Source organism: Camelus bactrianus, chromosome 7, assembly GCF_048773025.1.
Source record: "Camelus bactrianus isolate YW-2024 breed Bactrian camel chromosome 7, ASM4877302v1, whole genome shotgun sequence".
NCBI classification, from domain to species: domain Eukaryota; kingdom Metazoa; phylum Chordata; class Mammalia; order Artiodactyla; family Camelidae; genus Camelus; species Camelus bactrianus.
The window spans coordinates 74,804,695-74,824,176 of NC_133545.1; the positions used below are offsets into that span (position 1 = coordinate 74,804,695).

Here is a 19,482-nt window from a genome sequence, read left to right on the forward strand (position 1 = left end):
TGTTGACTATTTTTTGATCCACTAACATTTAAGGGTTCTAAATGTAAAGTGCTTGCTTTGACCATATAAGTCCTAGGCATACGCTGGCTGGGTGCTGTACATATATTATCTCACTGCATCTTCCCAGTGAGGTGGATTTAATGGATGCAGAATTTTCCTACCTGACTTCCTTGTAGCCGAGCTGGGATTCAGGTCCCTGTATGTCAGCTCCATCACCTATGCTCCTTATCCGTTATGCTCCTCTGTCCTCATCAGAATGGCCCATCTTGGCACAGGATCACATTTGTTTCCATTTTTTTCCTACAATGTTGAATAATATTGTTTGGCCAGACTATTTTTAAAGTGTAAGAAGTATTTGATGTAATATGTTGTGCTTTGCCATCTGAGTTGCTTTCAGATCAGTCAAAAATTATTGATTTTAACAACTAGTGAAGTAATAAAGCAGAAAGAAGTATTTACACGTAATAATCTAATTTAGAAAATCCAGAATTGGTCTGACCAAGGAAGTGAAAGACATATGTGGAGAGCTACAAAACACTGACTAAGGAAATTAAAGATGACTTAAAGAAATGGAGAACACTCCCTCACACCATACACAAAATAAACTCAAAATGGCTTAAAGACTTAAACTTAAGACAAGACACTAAACCTAGAAGAAAACAGGCAAAACATTCCGATACATATCTTAGCAACGTTCTCCTAGGGCAGTCTACCCAGGCAACAGAAATAAAGGCAAAAGTAAACAAATGGGACCGAATTAAACTTACAAGCTTTTGCACAGCAAAGGAAACCATAAGCAAATTAGGAGTTCGAGAACTTACGGTAAAAAAGAATATGAAAATGAATGTATGTTCACATATGACTGAAGCATTGTGCTGTACACCAGAAATTGACAACACTGTAAACTGACTATACTTCAAAAAAATATACACAGAAAATCCATAATTGGCTTCATACAGAGAAGTACTTACTTTCATTTATAAATTACTAGTTTAAGATTTTGGTTAAGCTCCTGGTGGACTTCTGGTCTATAGTGAGGTATTTCTAAAGTAAAAGTTGTATTAGAATCCTAAACAGATCTCTTTAAAATTATTTCTTGTACAACCACCACCAAATTCCCTCCCTTCTTCCTCCACAATTAACTGTTTCCAGGCTCTCCCCCAAACACTGAGACCCAAACACAATAAAGAATATTTTTATTGCAGTTCAATATTCACAAATAAGTAATGCAAAATAGAGCTGGATACACTTTAATTCACAAAAGAAAAAGCTGACACATAAAAAATGTAAGTGTTGCACGGATGTATTTAAAACATGAAAGTTTTCAAGCAGAAAAATTAAAACCATTCATAAAATCCAACATCTTTTCTTGACTTTTCATTTTTGTGAAACTGATAAAATTTTTCCTAAGCCTAGTCTTTTCATGAGGTATGAAATAAAGTGACCTAGTTCCAGGTTACACTTATAATAAAATATATTCAACTGAATGACTAAAGGTGTATGTTTTTGTACTATTTTGATAAATGTAAGCATTGAGAACATATGCCTTGAAGTCTTACCACTTTCTCATAGCCACACACATCACACGTACCAATCTGAGGCAACACAAATGGATATTTTGAGCTCACTCAGGCCTAACATGTCATAGGCTCTGAATCATCTTGACATCTCAGTCACATGGTTAAAATCTGGTCACAATGAAATAAATGTACAATGGCTTATTTGAAAAATCTTGAGTGTTTCTGCCTGGGCATGTGTAAGCAAGTGGAATCAACACTATCTAGATTAACATCTCTGTGCCCTACTTAAAAAGAAAAAAAATAGACATTCACTTGTAACTCCCTGCACCTAAAAGGTGTGTGTATATACATGTGCATACATGTATGTATAGACAAACGTGTTTAAACATGTATTGGGGTACTGATAAATCAGAATACAAAGAGTTTGTGACTAGAAAAATACTGCAGTGATCCTTTAAAAAACACTTTAAAAGTGTGATTAGATTTACGAAAACTTAATTTCCACAAAGCTCAGGTTTATCTGTGATATCAAGTTGAAATGCTATGCACCAGTACAATGAAAAACCTGGTAAGCCTTTTTCAAAGGCAAGATGGGTTTTTGAGATGCTCAAACCTGATTAGATTCAAGTCAGTCAGCAGGCAGGTTACCTGGTGCAGTCCTGGCTTTTGAACATTCCGTTGGGATTTGGGGGATTTCAAAACCATTGCATGCATTTTGGTTGGCTATATGTTTAGAGAATTAGATAATACATTTATCAGTCCTCAGACCAACTTTTACCAGTTCTCAACCCATATGATCAAGAATCTAAAACTGAATCCTAAAAGCATTCCTAAAAGGTACACTATAAAGAACCAACAGCATTTTTGCACTCACTAAAGCATACAGACTCACACCAAGGAGCAAACTTCCCCAAAGGGGCAGACATAATAGATAAAGTCTTCCTCACCACATACGCTTCCCTCACTCATCCCCACACAAGGGCACCCCCAATTCCCAAACACAGAACAACACACCTACCCACTGCAGGGCAGATTCTCTGGGTTGCTACCCTCTCCATGCACACATGAGGGCAGTCTCATTTTCTCAACATGTACCTTTGGAGGCAGGCACCTCCTTTCTCTGTTAAATAGGTAAGGATACAGGATCAAACCACATGGACTGGACAAAGAGATGATACCTGCAAACTACAAAATGAGCTTCTCCCAGGACTTGCAGGGGATTCATATCCCTCACTTTCTCTGAGTCCCACTGCAGATGTGGTTGGCAATTGGGATCCCACTCTCAGCTGCTGTATGATTATAGAGTCAGTGTCTGTGACATGAGTTAGGAATTTCTTGGGCCCTGGGGCATAACGGTTTGCCAACATATTCTACCCATCCATGAGGCAGAGGTCAACCATGGTCACAATGCATAGGACTTGAGAAAGACAACTTCACTTTATGGGAACTTTCTGAAAATAGGGCTTTCCCATACTGCCATAAATAAGGCTAGTCTAGTCCCTCTATCCATCAGTGTGGATTTTGATAGGGCAATGAGAATCTGAATTTGAACCAGGGCCGAAAAACACAGACATATAGTAGCAGCTGCTAACATCCAGGAAGGAGGTAGAGACAAAACTTGATCCTAAGTAAAAAAGGTCAGGAAATTTCCTTCCTATATGAAAATTCTAAGCAAAACATTCTAAACATATTTACATTTAGATAAAATAAATTTTGAAATGCACTCTTACGTTCTCAGAGGCATACTGAAACAAAAACATACTTCCCCTCAGTAGGACTTAAGTGCTTTCTATGTACATGGTAGAATTCTATTCAAAATAGGTGAAAAATTAAAGGACGGCAAAGTTAAATACAAATTGTAAGCTACAGACAAGTACTTTTTTGTTTACTACTTTCAATCTATCAACAACCAGAACTTGCGTATGTGCTGTACGTAAAGCATTTGTTAAAGACTGGTGCTGAAAAATATGCAATGACGTATTGAATAACATTGTTTAAAGTTGTTCAGTCCCACATCAATGGCTGAAATGATGCAAGCCCTTTTATAAAAGTTCCTAGTGTAAGCTGAGGTCCTACAACTACAAGCTCTTTCAGAAGGCAGTCTGTATCAGAATGCAGATGTACCTGATCTTGTGTGCGACGGCTGCAAAGGAAGTAACTGGATGCAAATCTAGTTTCTGGACGCTAGGTCCAGACAATGGATTAATTAGAAAGGAGGGGGTCTACTTTGAATTAGATTACTAAAGTCACTGAGAAACCTGATAGGAGTTAAAGCAAACAAACCGTAGGGTTTGGTTTGGGGTGGACCCATGTTAGCCTAGTTCTTTCCTGATATACTTTTCTCCTGAAGTGTTTTCTTCATGAAAACTAAAACAAGGAGTCGATAAGGAAACACATTAAAAAAAAAAAAAAGACAAACTATTAGCAGGAAATCTTAGCAGATGAGACTTTGGGCAGATTGGTTTATACTTGTGCTGTGATCTGGAATGAGCTGGTGGTTAGGACTGCAGGAGCAGGAACTTCTGATGACAAATTGGCTTAAAGGTCTCCCCACTCCTGAACAACTACAGAGAGTGCTTGAAATAGTACTGACTCACTCATAGGCTTAAAACTGAGTATGATGAAGAAGTAACTGATAATTCTATAGACCTCTAAGGAAGATATTAAAGTAGACCTAGTAGTTAGTTTTCTAAAATACATGGTCTTTAATGCTATTTCACTATTAGCAACAACAACAAAACTTCTGGGGGCTCCTGCTGGCCACAGGTATGACAATTTGACCACCAGAAAGAATAACTATAAAGGACTGAAACATACTAAAACTATAAAAAATTCATGAGACTATAATCACAACAAAAAGAAATCTAAAAGAACCTAATTTGTCACCTTCTATTAAATCAACTCCTTAAAGTCGGTAATTAAACAAACAAACAAACAAACATTTAACCTGCCTTTACAGTAAGAACTGTATTTAAAGGTGACCAAATAGCTCAAGCTAAGGCGGGAAAGCTGTAGTTTACAAAGAAACACTAACTAATTAATGCAAAAGAAATGAGAGAATTGGGAAAAAAATACAGAAAGCTTACAATTTCTGATTTAGGCAAGGATTATCACCAGCTGTTAAAACCCCTGGGTAAATGGTTAATAGGGAACTGGACCTTCATTCAATGCGAAAGGAACACCATACAGACAACTCACTAGTCACAAAGGAGAAAATGTAACTGGGGGATTGGTTGTCACTATCTCAGCACTGTTACTGGTAGGTGAACTAGATATTACTTCTGTTTTCTGCTGTGATGTGATTTCAGGCTTGTGTCTCATCTGTGATATATTCTAGCAAAAAATGTTTTACTCTAATCTGCAAAGCCTTTAGTTAGATGTAACTTCTAGATTACAGGTAGTTCAGGAAATAAAGGGACAAGCTAAATAACACCTTGAAAAAGCAAGTGGACACGCTCAGATTCTACAGGACAACCGCCCAACTCCCTTTAACAAGTCAGTGTCATCAAAAAAGGGACAGTGCTAGATTAAGACAGATTTATGTGACTTCGGGGGACAAGACCATGTGTAGTGTAAGGCCACAGAATGAACACTAAAATTTAGACAAATCAACTAGAAATGCGAGGACAGTTAGGGAAATTTGAATATGGTTTGAAATAAGCACACTCTAGAATGAGAAAGCAGAGATTGTTGACTGAAGGAAACAGGTTACAGAACACTATGTAGACTACGATCTTATTTTGTTTAAAAGATGTAAATATATGTAATAGAAAAAGATCTGGAAGGATATGCATGAAGGTGTTAGCAATAAGCTCTTAGTGGTGGCCATGTAATTTGTTTTTCTTATTTTTGCTTGTCTGTCTTTTCTAATTTTCTGCTACCTACTTACATTGCTTCTGTAACAATATGTGGTTATTTTAAAAGAGCTTTTAGAGAATCGTGGGCTTGCCCCCTCTGTGAGCTAACTGATTACAGAATGTCCATAGACCAAGAAGTACAAAAGCAAAGCAGTATCACCCATCTGGTGGCAGCATCTCTGATCTGTAGGTAAAGTACTCTAAGGAAATCAATTCCTAAGTGCTTGGATTACAAAGAAAATACTAAAAAGTAACAGAAATACACAATAAAGGCGGGCAAGAGTTAATATCTTTGAAATAGTCAACTGAAGAAAAAAAAAAACAAGTAAGATACATCTTGTGATGCGTCATTCACCCTCCAAATTAAGCCTGACTACTATGATTTACCCTTAGGGGGGACCATCTAGTGTCTAGTATTTTAAGTGTGTGGGTTAGTAGGTTAGTAACTTCTCAAGAGGCTCCTACCCGATCCCAGGCTGAGCGCCTCATCTACGCCTCGGGAGTGGTATTGGGCTCGTTGTCCTCTGGGGGAGGAGCAGCCAAGGCCTCCTGTTCTGCCAGCGCCTCTCGCGCTTGGCTGCCCAAGACTGCGTCGTGGATGCTGTGGAACAGCAGCTCCAGTAAGGCAGGATTTTCAAAAAATCGATTTCGACTGAGGTCATTCACAACTTGTGCTATAAAAGAAGAAAGGAAAATCAGTCCACTATGGGCATCACTCTTATACATTAAAAAAACAAACAAACTGAATAACCCTTTCATATAGTTTAAATACTAAAATGATAAAACAGGGACAGGGTATAGCTCAGTGGTAGAGCTCACGCTTAGCATACACAGGTCCTGGGTTCAATCCCCAGTGCCTCCTCCAAAAAAAAACCAATAAGTAAACCTAATGATCTCCCCCCTAAAAATAATTAAAAAAAATTTTTTTTAAATGATAGAATAAAAAGTCCCAATACCCGTCCCTGGGACATCACTCCCCCAGTCAGGGAAGCTACTTTTATTATTTTCTTGTGGATTCTTTCAGTATTTCTTTATGCAAATATAAGTAAATACAAATATATATTCTTATTTCCTCCTCGTTATTACCCAAGAGAGCATAATAGATGTGTACATTAGTCTCAAATTTTTAAAATGTATTTTTTTGACTTAATTTTTTACCACTATGTGGTATATTCCATGGTGTAGATGTACCCTAGTTTATTTAACTGGTCCTTCTTGTTTTACACTTAAAATTTTCTCTAGTCTTTTGTTTTTATAGATGGTACTATGATGACTAACCACGTACATGTGTTGTTTTGAATGTGTGAAAGCACATTGCTGGATTTGCTGCGTTAAAGGTAAGTGCATTTGTAATTTTGAAAGAAAATGCTGGTCTCCCTTCCATGGAGGCTATTCCATTGTGCACTCCCATGAGCAGTGCCCGAGACTGCCTATTCCCCTACGCTAAGTCAGCAGAGCCTGCTGCCTGACATTTTTAATGTTTGCCATCCTGGTAGGTGAAAAGTGGTATCTTTCTGTGGATTCCGTTTTCAAGCACTGTTTTCACCAAAATGTAATATGAAACAAAAACAGCAGGCATTGTATGGAAAAACCTAAATGATTTTCTATAACTATGTTTATGACAGCCATCAAGTAAATAATCACTAAAAAATACACCAGCCCTGAACCACGGTTTATTATCTCCTTTGCTCCTTTCCTCCAACTCCAGGGCAGTGGGCTGGGCACAAGTAACCCAGTGATGTGAGTGCCTGTAAGTGGCTAATTTCAAAGCTTGCTTTAGAGTGATTTTCATAAGAATAATTTTCATTTTCACCAAAAACTAAAATTAAGGGGAAATATTTCCAAACACAGTAATTAAAAAAAAAGTAAGAAAATTGAAATGTTAAAACTTCTCCCCATTCTAAAAATGTACTCACCACTGCATCCTGCTAAATACACATAAATACCGACATCTCCATATTCTTTTACAATCTGTAATAATGTTGAAATAAAGTTTAGTTTCTCTTGACTGTGAAGTGCAAGTTTCTTTCTACCAACATGTATTTAGTGATACAAGATGCTCTTCATTCACTTGAGCTACTTTGCTTCAATCATTATGCAGTTTTGAGCTAATCATTTTAAAATAATTTTACATTTCATTTGACTTTTACATCTCAATGAAAATTTGGAACATCAAGGAATTCTTGTTAATTTTAGTCAGGTGTAATGGAGGTATTATGGTGATGATTTTTAGAAGAATCTTCTTGGAAGAGATAGGTACTGAAATATTTACAGATGATGTGATGAATAGGATGTGATTCAAAGTCAGAGAAGGGGAAAGTGGCTGTGGGGGACCAATGAAACAAGACTGACTGTGAAATGATACTCGCTGAATCTGAGTGGTAGTTACACTGGGGTTCATGACACTATGCTCTGTAGTCTAGTATATTTTTGATATTTTCTGCAATTAAAGTTGAAAAACAACAACAAAAATTTAAACGGTTGAAAAGGGACCCTAGTTTACTCACTTCTCTGATTTTACTAATGGCGACATTGGGCACAGAGATGTTACGTGATTTGTTAAAGATGATGCTTACCCCTGCCACAGTTTTTACACCAACGGAATCAATAAAATTGACTTGTGTAAAATCCAGAATGATGGTGTGGACGTTATCCCCCGGGGGCATAAATCTCTGCAGTTCCTCAGGAAATGTGTTCTTGATGACTACTGGGGGATATTTTATTTCGTCCTCCTCTTCCTCAGGCTTGGTTCCATCTGCTCCATCTACTTCTGCATCCTACGTCAAAAGTCAAACCAAACCAGAATTCTACGAACAACTCACATTTTGGTTCTGAGAAAGATTTATAAGGGAAAAATTAGTCCTTATATTCTGAAGCTTCTGACTATACCACATTGCTTCCAAAATAATTGCTATATCTCAGCTTATTAACATGACAAAAAAGGAATATACACAATATTCAATTTTAGCTATTTCTTTTTCTTCCTCCTTTTTTTAAAAAATTTTTTGAGGTCCAATGAAATCTACTCTCCTTCATTATCATATCCATTTTCCCCTAACTTTTAAAATATTTCCCTTGATTTCAACATGACAGATCAGTTACCAGAAGCCTGAAAGGCAAAAACCTGTCTTTGGGTTTGTTTTTTTTTTTTTACTATCAGCTGGATGAATCTCAGCAAAGTAATAACGGTAAAATGGTAAAATTTATTAAGGTAGTGTGTGATTTTTATTTTTTAAAATCATGTTTTCCTGGGCTCATATCACTACTTATTTCAGAAGCATTCTCATATCCGACTTTATCACATATCTTTAATATAGGATGGACATTTAGCTTGTTTCTAAGCTTTCCTACTTTAGAGACTTTCTGCTGTGTTAAAACTTCAATCATGAATAAGAGGGGGCGGGGCTACAGGTCAAGAGACAAGGGAAAGTTACAGTGAAGGCATCACTCACCACTTTGACGACGGTTGCGTTGGCCATGTTGGCGTTTCCAACTTCCTTAGCATACTTCTTCATGGCCTTTCTTCTTGCTCCCATTATGAAGGCTGGGTTCACTCCAGTCTTTACAGAAGGGCAATATACACAAAAATCACTTCTTGGCTTCCAGGAAACCACCCAAATGCAGTTCATCTTCCAATCTTCCCTTTTGACTGTTTTCTATGCCAGGTTATCACCCCAACCTTTGCTTTACCTTTCTCTCAGATGCCCCGAACTGGGTTACTCCCTCAGTAAAAGAACATTAGTAACCTTTCTTATTCTTGGTCTTGATTCAACACAACCAGAAGCTAAATACTGAAAAGAATTTTAAAGTAGTGTTTTTCAAACTTAGATTTCTCAGATTCTTGTATTTAAGAGACTCTATGGGTTGATTGGGAGGTTTTCCTATATACTAAGCCATGCGGGGTTGAGTCTAATCGTGACCAAAGGAACCCACGTGATCCTAAGAGTAAGAAACACAAAATTATTTTTTCCCTTTTTTTCTTAAATATTTTTTAAAAGGTTACTATATGCACATGACAAAAGAGAATGAGTAGTAATGCAGGTTGCAGAACAGTGTGAATGGACTTAATTCCATCCATTGAACTGTACAGTTGCAAATGATTAAAATGATACATTTTAAGTTGTGTATATTTTACCATAATTAAAAAAAATAGAGGGACAGAATGAAATAGTATAAAAGGTACACTAAGACATTTAAGTGGCCCTCATATGCCTATCAACCCACAGACTTCCTCCTTAGAAATAGTCACTTTTGATTTCTTGTGACTCACCTTTCTTTTTAATGCATTGCTGTACAAGTCACTATTTGCATAATAAATTGGGGCATTTATTTGGAATATTTTTATTCCAGGAATTTCCTTCACCTGAGAAATAAAATGTTAGTGAATCGAACACGCGGGACTATTTCAGAATCAAAACTTCAATTGCCTCCCTCCTCCAACCTGAACATTCATTAGGAAGTTGCTAAGAGCCCCAGACAGTGTGTAGATAAAATAACGTCACTCTCACCGACCCAGTCATGCTCTGGAGGAAGCAGCAGAGAGAAAAGCCTTTAAAAATGAACGTCCTCCCACTTCTTTTAAAAGTCTGTTTCATTTTTTACCATAAAATACAAAGAAGAAACTGAAAAATATTAAAAAGAAAAAGAGAGAAATGGATAGGAGAAAGGAGGCTGCTACTCAGACCGGGAGAAGCAGGCAAAGTGAACAAAGGTTTATACTGGTTGATTCACGTACAGAATGTAGGCAGGAGGCCCCACATGAAACAGTGCAAATTTTACCAAGAAGACTCATGGAATTCTAGGATGTAGTTTGGAAACAAGTAATCCAGCACGTAATTCTTTGGAAAGAAGGAAAAAAGAGCACACTTCACACCAGTCTAATTTCTTAGTATCTTTTAGTTCTTAATATCTTAAAGAACATTTATCTTCCCAAGCATAAAGCAAAAACAAAGCTAGTTTCAGAAGACTTTGTAAAAGATTCCACATAAGGAAATAACATTCAAAATCAAGGATATTTTAAGCCATAATCTCAACCATTAGAAATCAAAGCAGGAAAAAAAACAAAGCAGGAGAATTTCATAGCCCCACCAGCTACATTTTACATGGTTAATATCAGTACTTTTCCATCAGTTTAAATTCATCACAAGAAAATTATGCACATACAGACCATCCTCACAGTCTCAGTATTTTGTAAGTATATATGTTAAGCCCAAGAATATATACTTATCCTCATTTTAAAAAGAAGAAAAATTAACATGAGGAGGTTGAGTAACTGATGTATAGTATAAACTACAAAACAGAATCCAGACAGTAAACTAAGTTCAGGCTGTCTGCTTTGACCACTGCCCCTCCCTCCTCTTTACCCCACCCACTTTGTCCTACTTAATTAGCCAATCACATCACACGCTTACAACTGTTTAAAATGACAGAAAAAGATCCTACCTCCTCATAGGCGTCTATGTCAATATACACATCAGTGTCAGGAAGCTGTCCAAGGACTTTGTAGCTTGGGCTGAAGACAGATTGAGTGTTAAAATATCATCCTGCTGACAGAAACATGAGGTTCTGCACATTTACATGTCCTGCGTGGGTTTGCTAGTGAATTCAGGGATGCTCAGTCCTTTTATGGTGCATTTTCAGAAGAGCTCCACGTAACTCACATTCCCAGTGCCATTACAAGCCTTACACCCCCACCTCCCCCACACACATACATACCCAACAGACACACACAGTACATACACCTCAGACCACACAGATCACATATCCCACACACCCCACCCATACCACACACACCATCTGGTCAGGACAAAAGACTTAGGTATTTAAAGATGGGACAAAAATGAATTGTGCCAACTTCAAGCCATGCCAGGGACATGTGTAACTCATCTTCATGTCCCTCAGCAGGTAGAGTTGTATTCCTGCTCTAATTCTAAAGGAGGGGAGATTTTCATTTTGTCTCTAATAAGAGTCTCGAACTCATGGAGGGGCAGTAGTCAACGGAAGGTGTCAGGAGAAAACAAAATTCTCAAATCAGCAGAGTATTCTTAAGTTTGGTGTGAATAGATTTTAAACATTATTTTTTGAGAGCACAAATTGCTAACTCTTTTTATAGGACAGTCTGGCTCAAATTAGACACTGTAATGATGACAAGTGCTACTTCTTAAGCACTTGGTATTACCTTATTATACTGCATGAAAAATCCCACTGGCCTTATTTCTGCCATCGTGCAGATGAGTAACTGAGGCCCAGTGGGGTTAGGTGAGTTGTTCAACGTCAGCGAGCTTAGCAGAGCCAGATTATGGCTCCAGGTCTTTGCTTCGACAATCCATGGTCTTGCTGCTCTGCCCTGGGGCCTCTCAGTGTATAGGTGCAAGTGCCTTGTGAGTTAAATCTATAGCACGAACATCAGCTGTTTATTCTGGAGGATTCCCTCAAGGAGACTCCAGAGAACACACACACACTGGATGGTCCTGGACTCCAGGGCTTGCCTCCACAATCAAGGTGAGCACAGTCTAGTGACGTCTGTCAACAAATAGCAATGACTGAGGTTGTAGATAAAAGGCTCAGTTAAGTCCTTGATTATGAGAAAACCTTCTAAAGAGACTCAAAATACTGTCCACATGTTACAATCTAGTGCCGGGGGGCGGGGGAAGGGAGGTGGTAGACACACGGACCACAGGAGTCCACAAGTAACTGGGAGATACGAGGTGCTGGACGACCATGGTGTGGCGGTGGGGACACCAGGGAAGGTGAGATCTCCTTGGTTGGGGGAGTGCGGTCTCGAAGTATGAGGGTTTCAGCAGGCAGATGGGGAAAATGCCGTCGTGACCGTCTGGAGAACACTTCAGCCCCATTTCCTCAGGTCTAAATACTCCTTGTTTCTTTCCTAATCACCCAAGGAGCAAGAAAGTCTCTTTTGATGAACTCTGATGGGGTTTTACTTGGGCTTCTCTTACGCTTATTACCGCTTGTGCCTTGCTTACACCTACTGACGCACTGCTAACTGTGTATTTTAATTTCTTGAAGATGGATTATAAAATGCTGATTAAGAGTTAGCCTCCAGGTTCACAAAAACTCGTATTTGAGTCACTGCCTATGCTTACTGAGTGACCTTGGGTAAGTTACTCCATCAGTCTAGGCCTCAGTTTCCGTATCTGTGAATCAGGGATGCTAACAGTCACTGGGACGGAAGGAAGAAGTGACGTGGAGGGCGGATCTCTGCACAGAGCCAGGCACGTGACTAACTACAATCACTCAGTGCCACCACTATTTCATTATCATGACAGCATCATCTCATCATCATCAGGTCCTGTCATCCTCAGGAGAATGCGAAGGACCGGTCTTTACGGCAATGTCCCTAGAGTCTAGCACCTCCTTGGGAACACAGCAGTCCCTCAAAAAATCTGTCCAATTAAGATTATAATTATTTTAACATTGTAATATGTTTTCCCCACTTTGGGAGCAGAAGCTGAATTTCTGTCACCTTTACAGTGTTACCCACAGCGCCTGCATGGAGGAGGCATCAAGGACTGTTTGCTGATGAACTGATTGTCCCTTAACCATGTGGGCTTGGAGGGAACCTGGGAGTTGGGAAGACGAGCAAAGCCAGTGAAACACCAGCCTCCTCTGGACAGTGTGTCCTAATTACAGGGAAAGAAGCAGTGAAAATAAACAAGAAGCCCGCGTGCTGGCTCCCCAGACTCTAACCTACAAGGATCCAGCACAGTCACCACCAAGGGACAGGACATAAAAAATAAACTTTAATTAATTATTTGGCAGAGAAAAAGAAGTAGAGCAGAAGAAAAAGAACCCTGCCTAACTTTAAAATTTATGGTAAGAAATCATAAAATTCTATTTGGTTTAAAAAAAAAAAGTGGAAAAAAACCCCTCGAATTCTCTACCATGGCTTGTTAAAGACTATAGATACTTTAAAAGCATGATGTCCACCAAAGCTCTGAGATAATGAACTCTTGCATGTACTAATAATGTTCTTTATAAAAATGAGGGGAACTTTTTTTTAACATAAAAATGGGGAACAGTGTAGAGTTCGTTATAAAAAATAGTATAATTCTTGAGCTTAATAGATTTATTTATTTATTTTCATTTTATTTCTTTTTTGAAGAGGGGTAGGTAATTAGGTATATTTATTTACTTTTTTTTTTTAATGGAGGTACTGGGGATTGAACCTAGGACCCTGTGCATGGTAAGCATGTGCTCTACCACTGAGCTATGCCCTCTCCCCTAATTCTTGAGCTTAGATTCCACATGTTGTCAATATTTCTCTCTAGGTCATTTTTGACAAGTAAAATGCTCATTTCCTGCTCTGAAGAGTGGGGAGCATTGTTCTGCAGATAAAGGTTAACATCTCCGTCCAGTAGCCTTTCAACATATCACATTCAAAACTTTAAGAACTATCACATGATTTGCAACTATAGGCAATAATTAGACTAACTGCCTTTCCAGTCCCCTCGTGTTGAATTTGTTGGGTGCATAGTGTGTATCAGTCCCTGTGCTAAGCATTTCATGTGCATTAGTCTCATTTGAACCTTACTGTGACTCTCTGAGGCAGCAAATGTTAGTCCCAATTTACAGAGGCAGAGACTGAGGTTCCAAGAGGTCACATAAAATCACAGAGCTTACAGAGGGTGCAGCTAGGTCTTGAACCCAGGGTTAAAGCCTCTAAAGTCAGGCTGTTTTTTTTTTTTTTTTTTTTTAACATTTCAGTCAATTTTTCCTATACAATGGTTATGCTACATATTTTCTGAGTGATGCTTTTCTATTTTCTATTTTTATTTTATTTATTCATTTTTATTTTGGTGGGGGTGGGTAATTAGGTTTTATTTACTTATTTATTTCTTAGTGGAGGTACTGGGGATTGAACCCAAGACGTCGTGCATGCTAAGCAGGCACTCTACCACTGAGCTCTACCCTCCCCAAAGTCAGGCTATTTCTATAGAAACATAATGTTTCCTTTGCGGTCTTTATAGTGATATATTTAATTATCATGAACACAGTATTTTTTAAAAAGTTATTTTATGCCTTCCTCAGGGGGCTCAGCTTACTACTAGGAGAAGAGATGACAGGAGGTAATGGCTCAGGGTAAAGGAAAGGACAACTGAAGCCTCGCACATGATCACCTGGAGTCAGAGTCGGCTCCATGTCAGCAAAACCCACGTCAGCACTGGTGCCAAAGCAAACTGCAAGAACTCACAGTTCATTCAAATGAGGGTAAATAAGCCAGGGACCCACTGTGGCTTGAATGGCAGGAACCATGACAGAAATTAGGTTCTTTGAGGAAAATCACTGATGGAATTACAAACTGTGAAACAGTAGAGCATCTGGCAACATCATATTGAGTTTTTTTTTTTTATGAAGGTACTGGGGATTGAACCCAGGACCTCATGCATGCTAAGCAAGCACTCTACCACTGAGCTATATACCCTCCTCTGCATACTGAGTTTTTTTATTTGGCATTTTGGTTATTTAGTCAACAGGTCCCATAAGTCCTCAGCTCCCTCTCATGCTGATAGGGAGTAACCAAAGAGCTTACTTTGACCAGGTCAGCCTTGGTCTACATTTAAAGTCAGTGCTACGATCTCAGGCAGAACACACATCCCCACCCAACCGTGCACTCACCTCTGTGTTCTGTAAATCACGGTCAGCAGTGCAATGATCACAGCCGTAATCAAACCATAGTCCAATCCCAGGAACAGGGAGGAAACAAAAGTGGTAAGCCAGATGGTCTAAACAAAAGACACAGAGCTATATGTAGAACCACATGGACAATGTCCTAAGAGTTACACACACACACATACATACAGAGTACCTAACCTTGTCTAACTGGATACTGCATATAACAACTGACCACAGTAACTTATCTTTCTCACGTTTTTATCAGCAACAACCCATTTGTTGCTATGACATAGTCAGCTGACGATCACCTTTGTTACTTACCAGCTCTATTTTGCTGGTTCTCCAGAAAAAGGGGAGATCTGAGAATTGCATAAACATTCCTTTCAGGTTGACGATCACAATGGCCGACAGCACAGCCTGAAACACAGCACATCCACGCATGCCTCTCCTCCTGCGTCCAGAGACTCCCTCTGCTGGCTCCTCACCGTCCTGCTGCCCTCCCCACGTCCTCTCCCCACTCACTTCCTACGCGGCAGTGATGGTACGTCTAGAGCCAAGAACACCGGACTTTTCAGGACCCGGTTAGTTAAAATGGGCTTCGGAAAACCAGGCTTATATCCTAGTAGGAAACCTGCCTGGTGGTCAAGAGGTTCAGAGTGAACTCAGTACAAGGAATGATTTCACCTCTGGTTTCCTACAGTATGATTTTTCTCTGCTCTGTATGGTTCCTGAGCTCCACTAGATTCAGTGCATCAGTAAACAAATGTCTTATGAGTGTAGGTCATCTCAAATTTTTAACTAAGTATAAAGTCACAGAAGTTCAAAGAGAGAAGGGACCTTGGAGATTAGCCAGTCCAAACCCCTCACTTTGCAGGTAAGGAAACTGAGAACCAGAGATACTGAGATGGCTTTCCCTAGGTCCCAGGTGCTGGCAGATTGTGGAGTAGGATATTGATCTGAGACTTGAGCCTTTCTCATACCACTTTGCTGGGGTTACAGTAAAAACCCAGAGACAACCACAAAAATAAAGAAATAGAGCATAATCTCCACCCGCAGTAAAACCTCACACCAAGTCCAAGCTACACACCTGGGGTAATGATTCAAAGAGGAATCCAGTGGCTAATATCACCAGCAGAATCATTAGCGAGGCCAAACAACCTGCAAGCTGGATGAGAGAAGACACGTGGAAGGGACGTTCAGGAGAGCTGAACAGGAGGTGGGACACAGGTTGGTCTTAGTCTTTTGATAATCACCATGGGAAGATATGGCTTTGCATAAGTCATCCAAACCATCACATAAACCTGTAACTCCTTCCCACTCCCTGAGGTTTTAGTTCTTCTTAGAGCTTTTAAACAGAAGCTGAAATGCCCTTCCCAGGGGTGGGAGAAAGATGTCTGGTTACTGACCCAAGATCCACAAGGGCCAGAAGAGTTCAGACAAGATTTTGCTGTCCAGTTGGGGAGCCACTAGCCTCATGTGGCTATTTAAATTTTTTTTTAAGGAGTAAAATTAAATAAAATCTAAAATTCAGGTCTTGGTTGCACTAGTCACGTTTCAAATGCCCAAGAGTCACATGTGGCTAGTGGCTGCCATATTGGACAGTGCAAATATTGAACATTTCCATCACTGCAGAAGGTGCTACTGGGCGGTGCTGGCATCCTGCTGATACTCACTCTCAGGGTGTCATGACAACATCCTATGTCTGAACTTTGAGGTTTACTGGTAGCAGGGAGTGTTGAGTAATTTTTCAATTTGACTGGAGAATATACCCCTTTCCTGTAGATTCAGTTCTTTGTGATTTGCTTCAACCAGTCATGCCTTTCTCTGATTCATATACAGCTCACTGGAGTGTCGGTCTTCAGGCAGAATAGAATCAAGAGATTAAAGTGTATACCCAAATCACCAGTCCTTAGCAACCAGCTGCATACACACCTGTGTCTTCCCTCCAGTTCCCTCCTGGACAAGGCTTCGAGACAAGGAGCATGAAATTGAAAAAGTCTGGAAGAGTGAGCCAATGGAATTGCACAGTCCCAGGGCAATGAGCTCCTTTTCCATGTGGAAACAAAGCACAAAAGAGATCAGTCATTTTTCAGGAAGACAGACCTGATGGCCCATATAATGTACATTTTCAGTAGCACAGGCTGTCTCTTCATTCTCTTTTCAAATAAAAGAATTTGTGTAGCACAAGATCAAAACAGGAATTACTGCATAATCTAAGGTGGGAGAAAAACACTTTGAATCTTAATTGTGTTGGGGATAAATGCTGCACTCACCACCCAGCCCCCTCTTTCTCAAACACACTCTCTACACAATTTTTTTTTTTAAAGAAAACTGCAGCAAAAGTGACAAGATATTTTTGTTATTTAAGAGAAAGTTATTGGTGGGTAGGACTACTGGCATCTTTTAGATGCCTAGGCTCTTGCTCATCATTGCCTGGTCCTCTCGGGACCAGTGAGTCCTGATCTCAGGGCAACCTCCAGTCTTTCTAGTTGGATCACTGTCTCGAATGAATATGGAGCATTAGTCTCCTCTGAGACATACACAGCATGCTAAAGTAGATGTAATCATGCCACAATGACAGCTTGTCATGTTCAGATTAAATACTTTACCTGCAGCTATCTTATATAAGAAGGTGGCAAAGAATATATTATGGAGTTTGAGCGATGATCATAAACTCAAAGTTCAATGAAAAAAGTGAAGGCTTCCTGTGATGTAAAAATGGTTCTGGAAAAACATTCAATTCTCAAGCTGTGAGCTTTACAAATAGGGATGGCACCTAGAAGAGTACGGCAAACTGTAAGCCTTAGATTGGAGATTTCACCTTTCTAGCTGGACCCCTGCTGATGAGGTGAGGTAGGATGCCGCACCTCAGTGCTCAGATCATGTAATGCACATAAACCATGGAAAAATTGAAGTGATGAATAAATACATGCTTCAAATACATCCATCATCAAACTAAATTTTTTTCTACCAAGATAGATCCAGTTCTTTTGCCTTCCACAGTAGAGCATGATCGTACTATGAAATATGTGCAGGAAATTAATGACTTTTACCTGATTGCCGTCAACCTGATAGCCATGTTTATTTGCCAGAGTCTTGGCCATCGAGATGGTCACTGAAAATCCAACGATGGCTATGGCGATGGCATCCACGTACACGAGGTGGAAGAGGCTGGTGTCCGGATTGGCTGGAGGCAGCAGCCTGGAAAGGGAAGCTGACTTTAACCCTGGGCATTGTGACCACTGGAAGAACACATGCAACTAGACGGGAGCATTTTTGGGGAGCATTATTTGCAAATGAGGTGACCAATGCCTGGATATCTGTTCAGCAAAAAGGAGGTCCCTCCTTGACACACAGAGGTTCTTTCCAGGCCCCAGCCCCAGAGTGCCAGCTTTCTACCCGAGGGGTTAATAGCAGAGATCAGATGGCGATTTAGAAAAGGAGTAACCTCACACCTCTGGCAGCCCTGTGGCAGGTGTAAGTAAGACTGAGAGCAGGAAGAAGAGAAGGTCAGAGAAGAGCTCAGATGACACAGGACACTCGAACCAAAGACCGAGGTGAGGAGGGCGCTGGACCAGGGCTATCTCAGTGGAGAATTACTACCCAGTGACATGGGTACTCAGTGCTCTTCCTGCTACCTGATGTAAGGACTCTGCTTCTTCCCTGGATCCCTTAAGTGAGTTTCTGACATGAAAAAGGAGCAGCACCAGATTATACTCCTTGGTTCTCACCTGGGAATCTGGAGGGCCCGAAAGTGCAGCTCCTGCAGCTCCCCATTAGGGAACCTAATTGTTGTGGCGCATTCCTGTAGTTTGGCACCTTTGTCCTAAAAGAACAGAATAGGCATTCCCTAGAATGGTACGGGGGGAGGGGCAACAGAGGTTTTCAAACGCACCTGCTCCAGTTCAAGGCACTGGTCTAAATAATAATAACAACATTAACTGATGCACAATATTATTACTTTTACAATTACAATTATTTATTAGGTGCTTCCTCTGTGCCCAATCCTGGGCTTATCCATCTCCAATGCACTGTGAGCTCAGGACCATGATAATCCCCATTTCACAGGTGAGGAAAATGAGGCATTGCGGGGTCAAGCAACTTGCCCAAGGTCAAACAGCTCGTCTACTAAGCACAACAAAAACCATGGAGAACCCGCCTCTTCACACCTATTTCTCACACTGTGTCGTATCCCATTGACAAAGGGCTGTCTCAGGTTGTGGGGTGTGTGGAAGGGAGGGGAGCAAAGGAAAGGAACCTAACATACATTAAGCTTCGATTGTGTGCAACATGCTTGATAGATGTCATCTCATTTGTCCTCACAACGCTTTTAGACAGGTGCCATTATGATCCCAATTTATATGTGAAAAAGTGGATGCTTGCAAGATGTTAAGTACTTTGCTGAAGATGGAGCAGGGACTCAAACCCAGGGGGTCTGACTACTGAGCTTATCATGATTCCCCTGCACTTGG

The 19,482-nt window shown here is 40.0% G+C and overlaps 1 protein-coding gene across 4 annotated transcripts in view; it reads right to left on the reverse strand.

Annotated features, from left to right (window-relative positions):
• Positions 1-160: 160 nt before the first annotated feature.
• SLC26A5 (solute carrier family 26 member 5) overlaps positions 161-19,482 on the reverse strand; it is a 52,343-nt gene continuing 33,021 nt past the window's right edge. For 2 of the 4 annotated variants that reach the window (XM_074367604.1, XM_074367602.1), the window contains 11 exons: positions 18,064-18,211; positions 16,943-17,056; positions 16,098-16,175; positions 15,332-15,427; positions 15,014-15,120; positions 10,820-10,889; positions 9,648-9,740; positions 8,830-8,937; positions 7,954-8,154; positions 7,294-7,348; positions 1,180-6,051 (listed from right to left, as the gene is read on the reverse strand). In XM_074367604.1, the coding sequence (XP_074223705.1) occupies positions 5,867-6,051; positions 7,294-7,348; positions 7,954-8,154; positions 8,830-8,937; positions 9,648-9,740; positions 10,820-10,889; positions 15,014-15,120; positions 15,332-15,427; positions 16,098-16,175; positions 16,943-17,056; positions 18,064-18,211 (1,255 nt within the window). In that variant the 3' untranslated portion in view covers positions 1,180-5,866. Of the gene's footprint in view, positions 301-1,179; positions 6,052-7,293; positions 7,349-7,953; positions 8,155-8,829; positions 8,938-9,647; positions 9,741-10,819; positions 10,890-15,013; positions 15,121-15,331; positions 15,428-16,097; positions 16,176-16,942; positions 17,057-18,063; positions 18,212-19,482 lie in introns of those variants that run through there. The other 2 variants (XM_074367603.1, XM_074367605.1) reach the window with 2 other exon arrangements.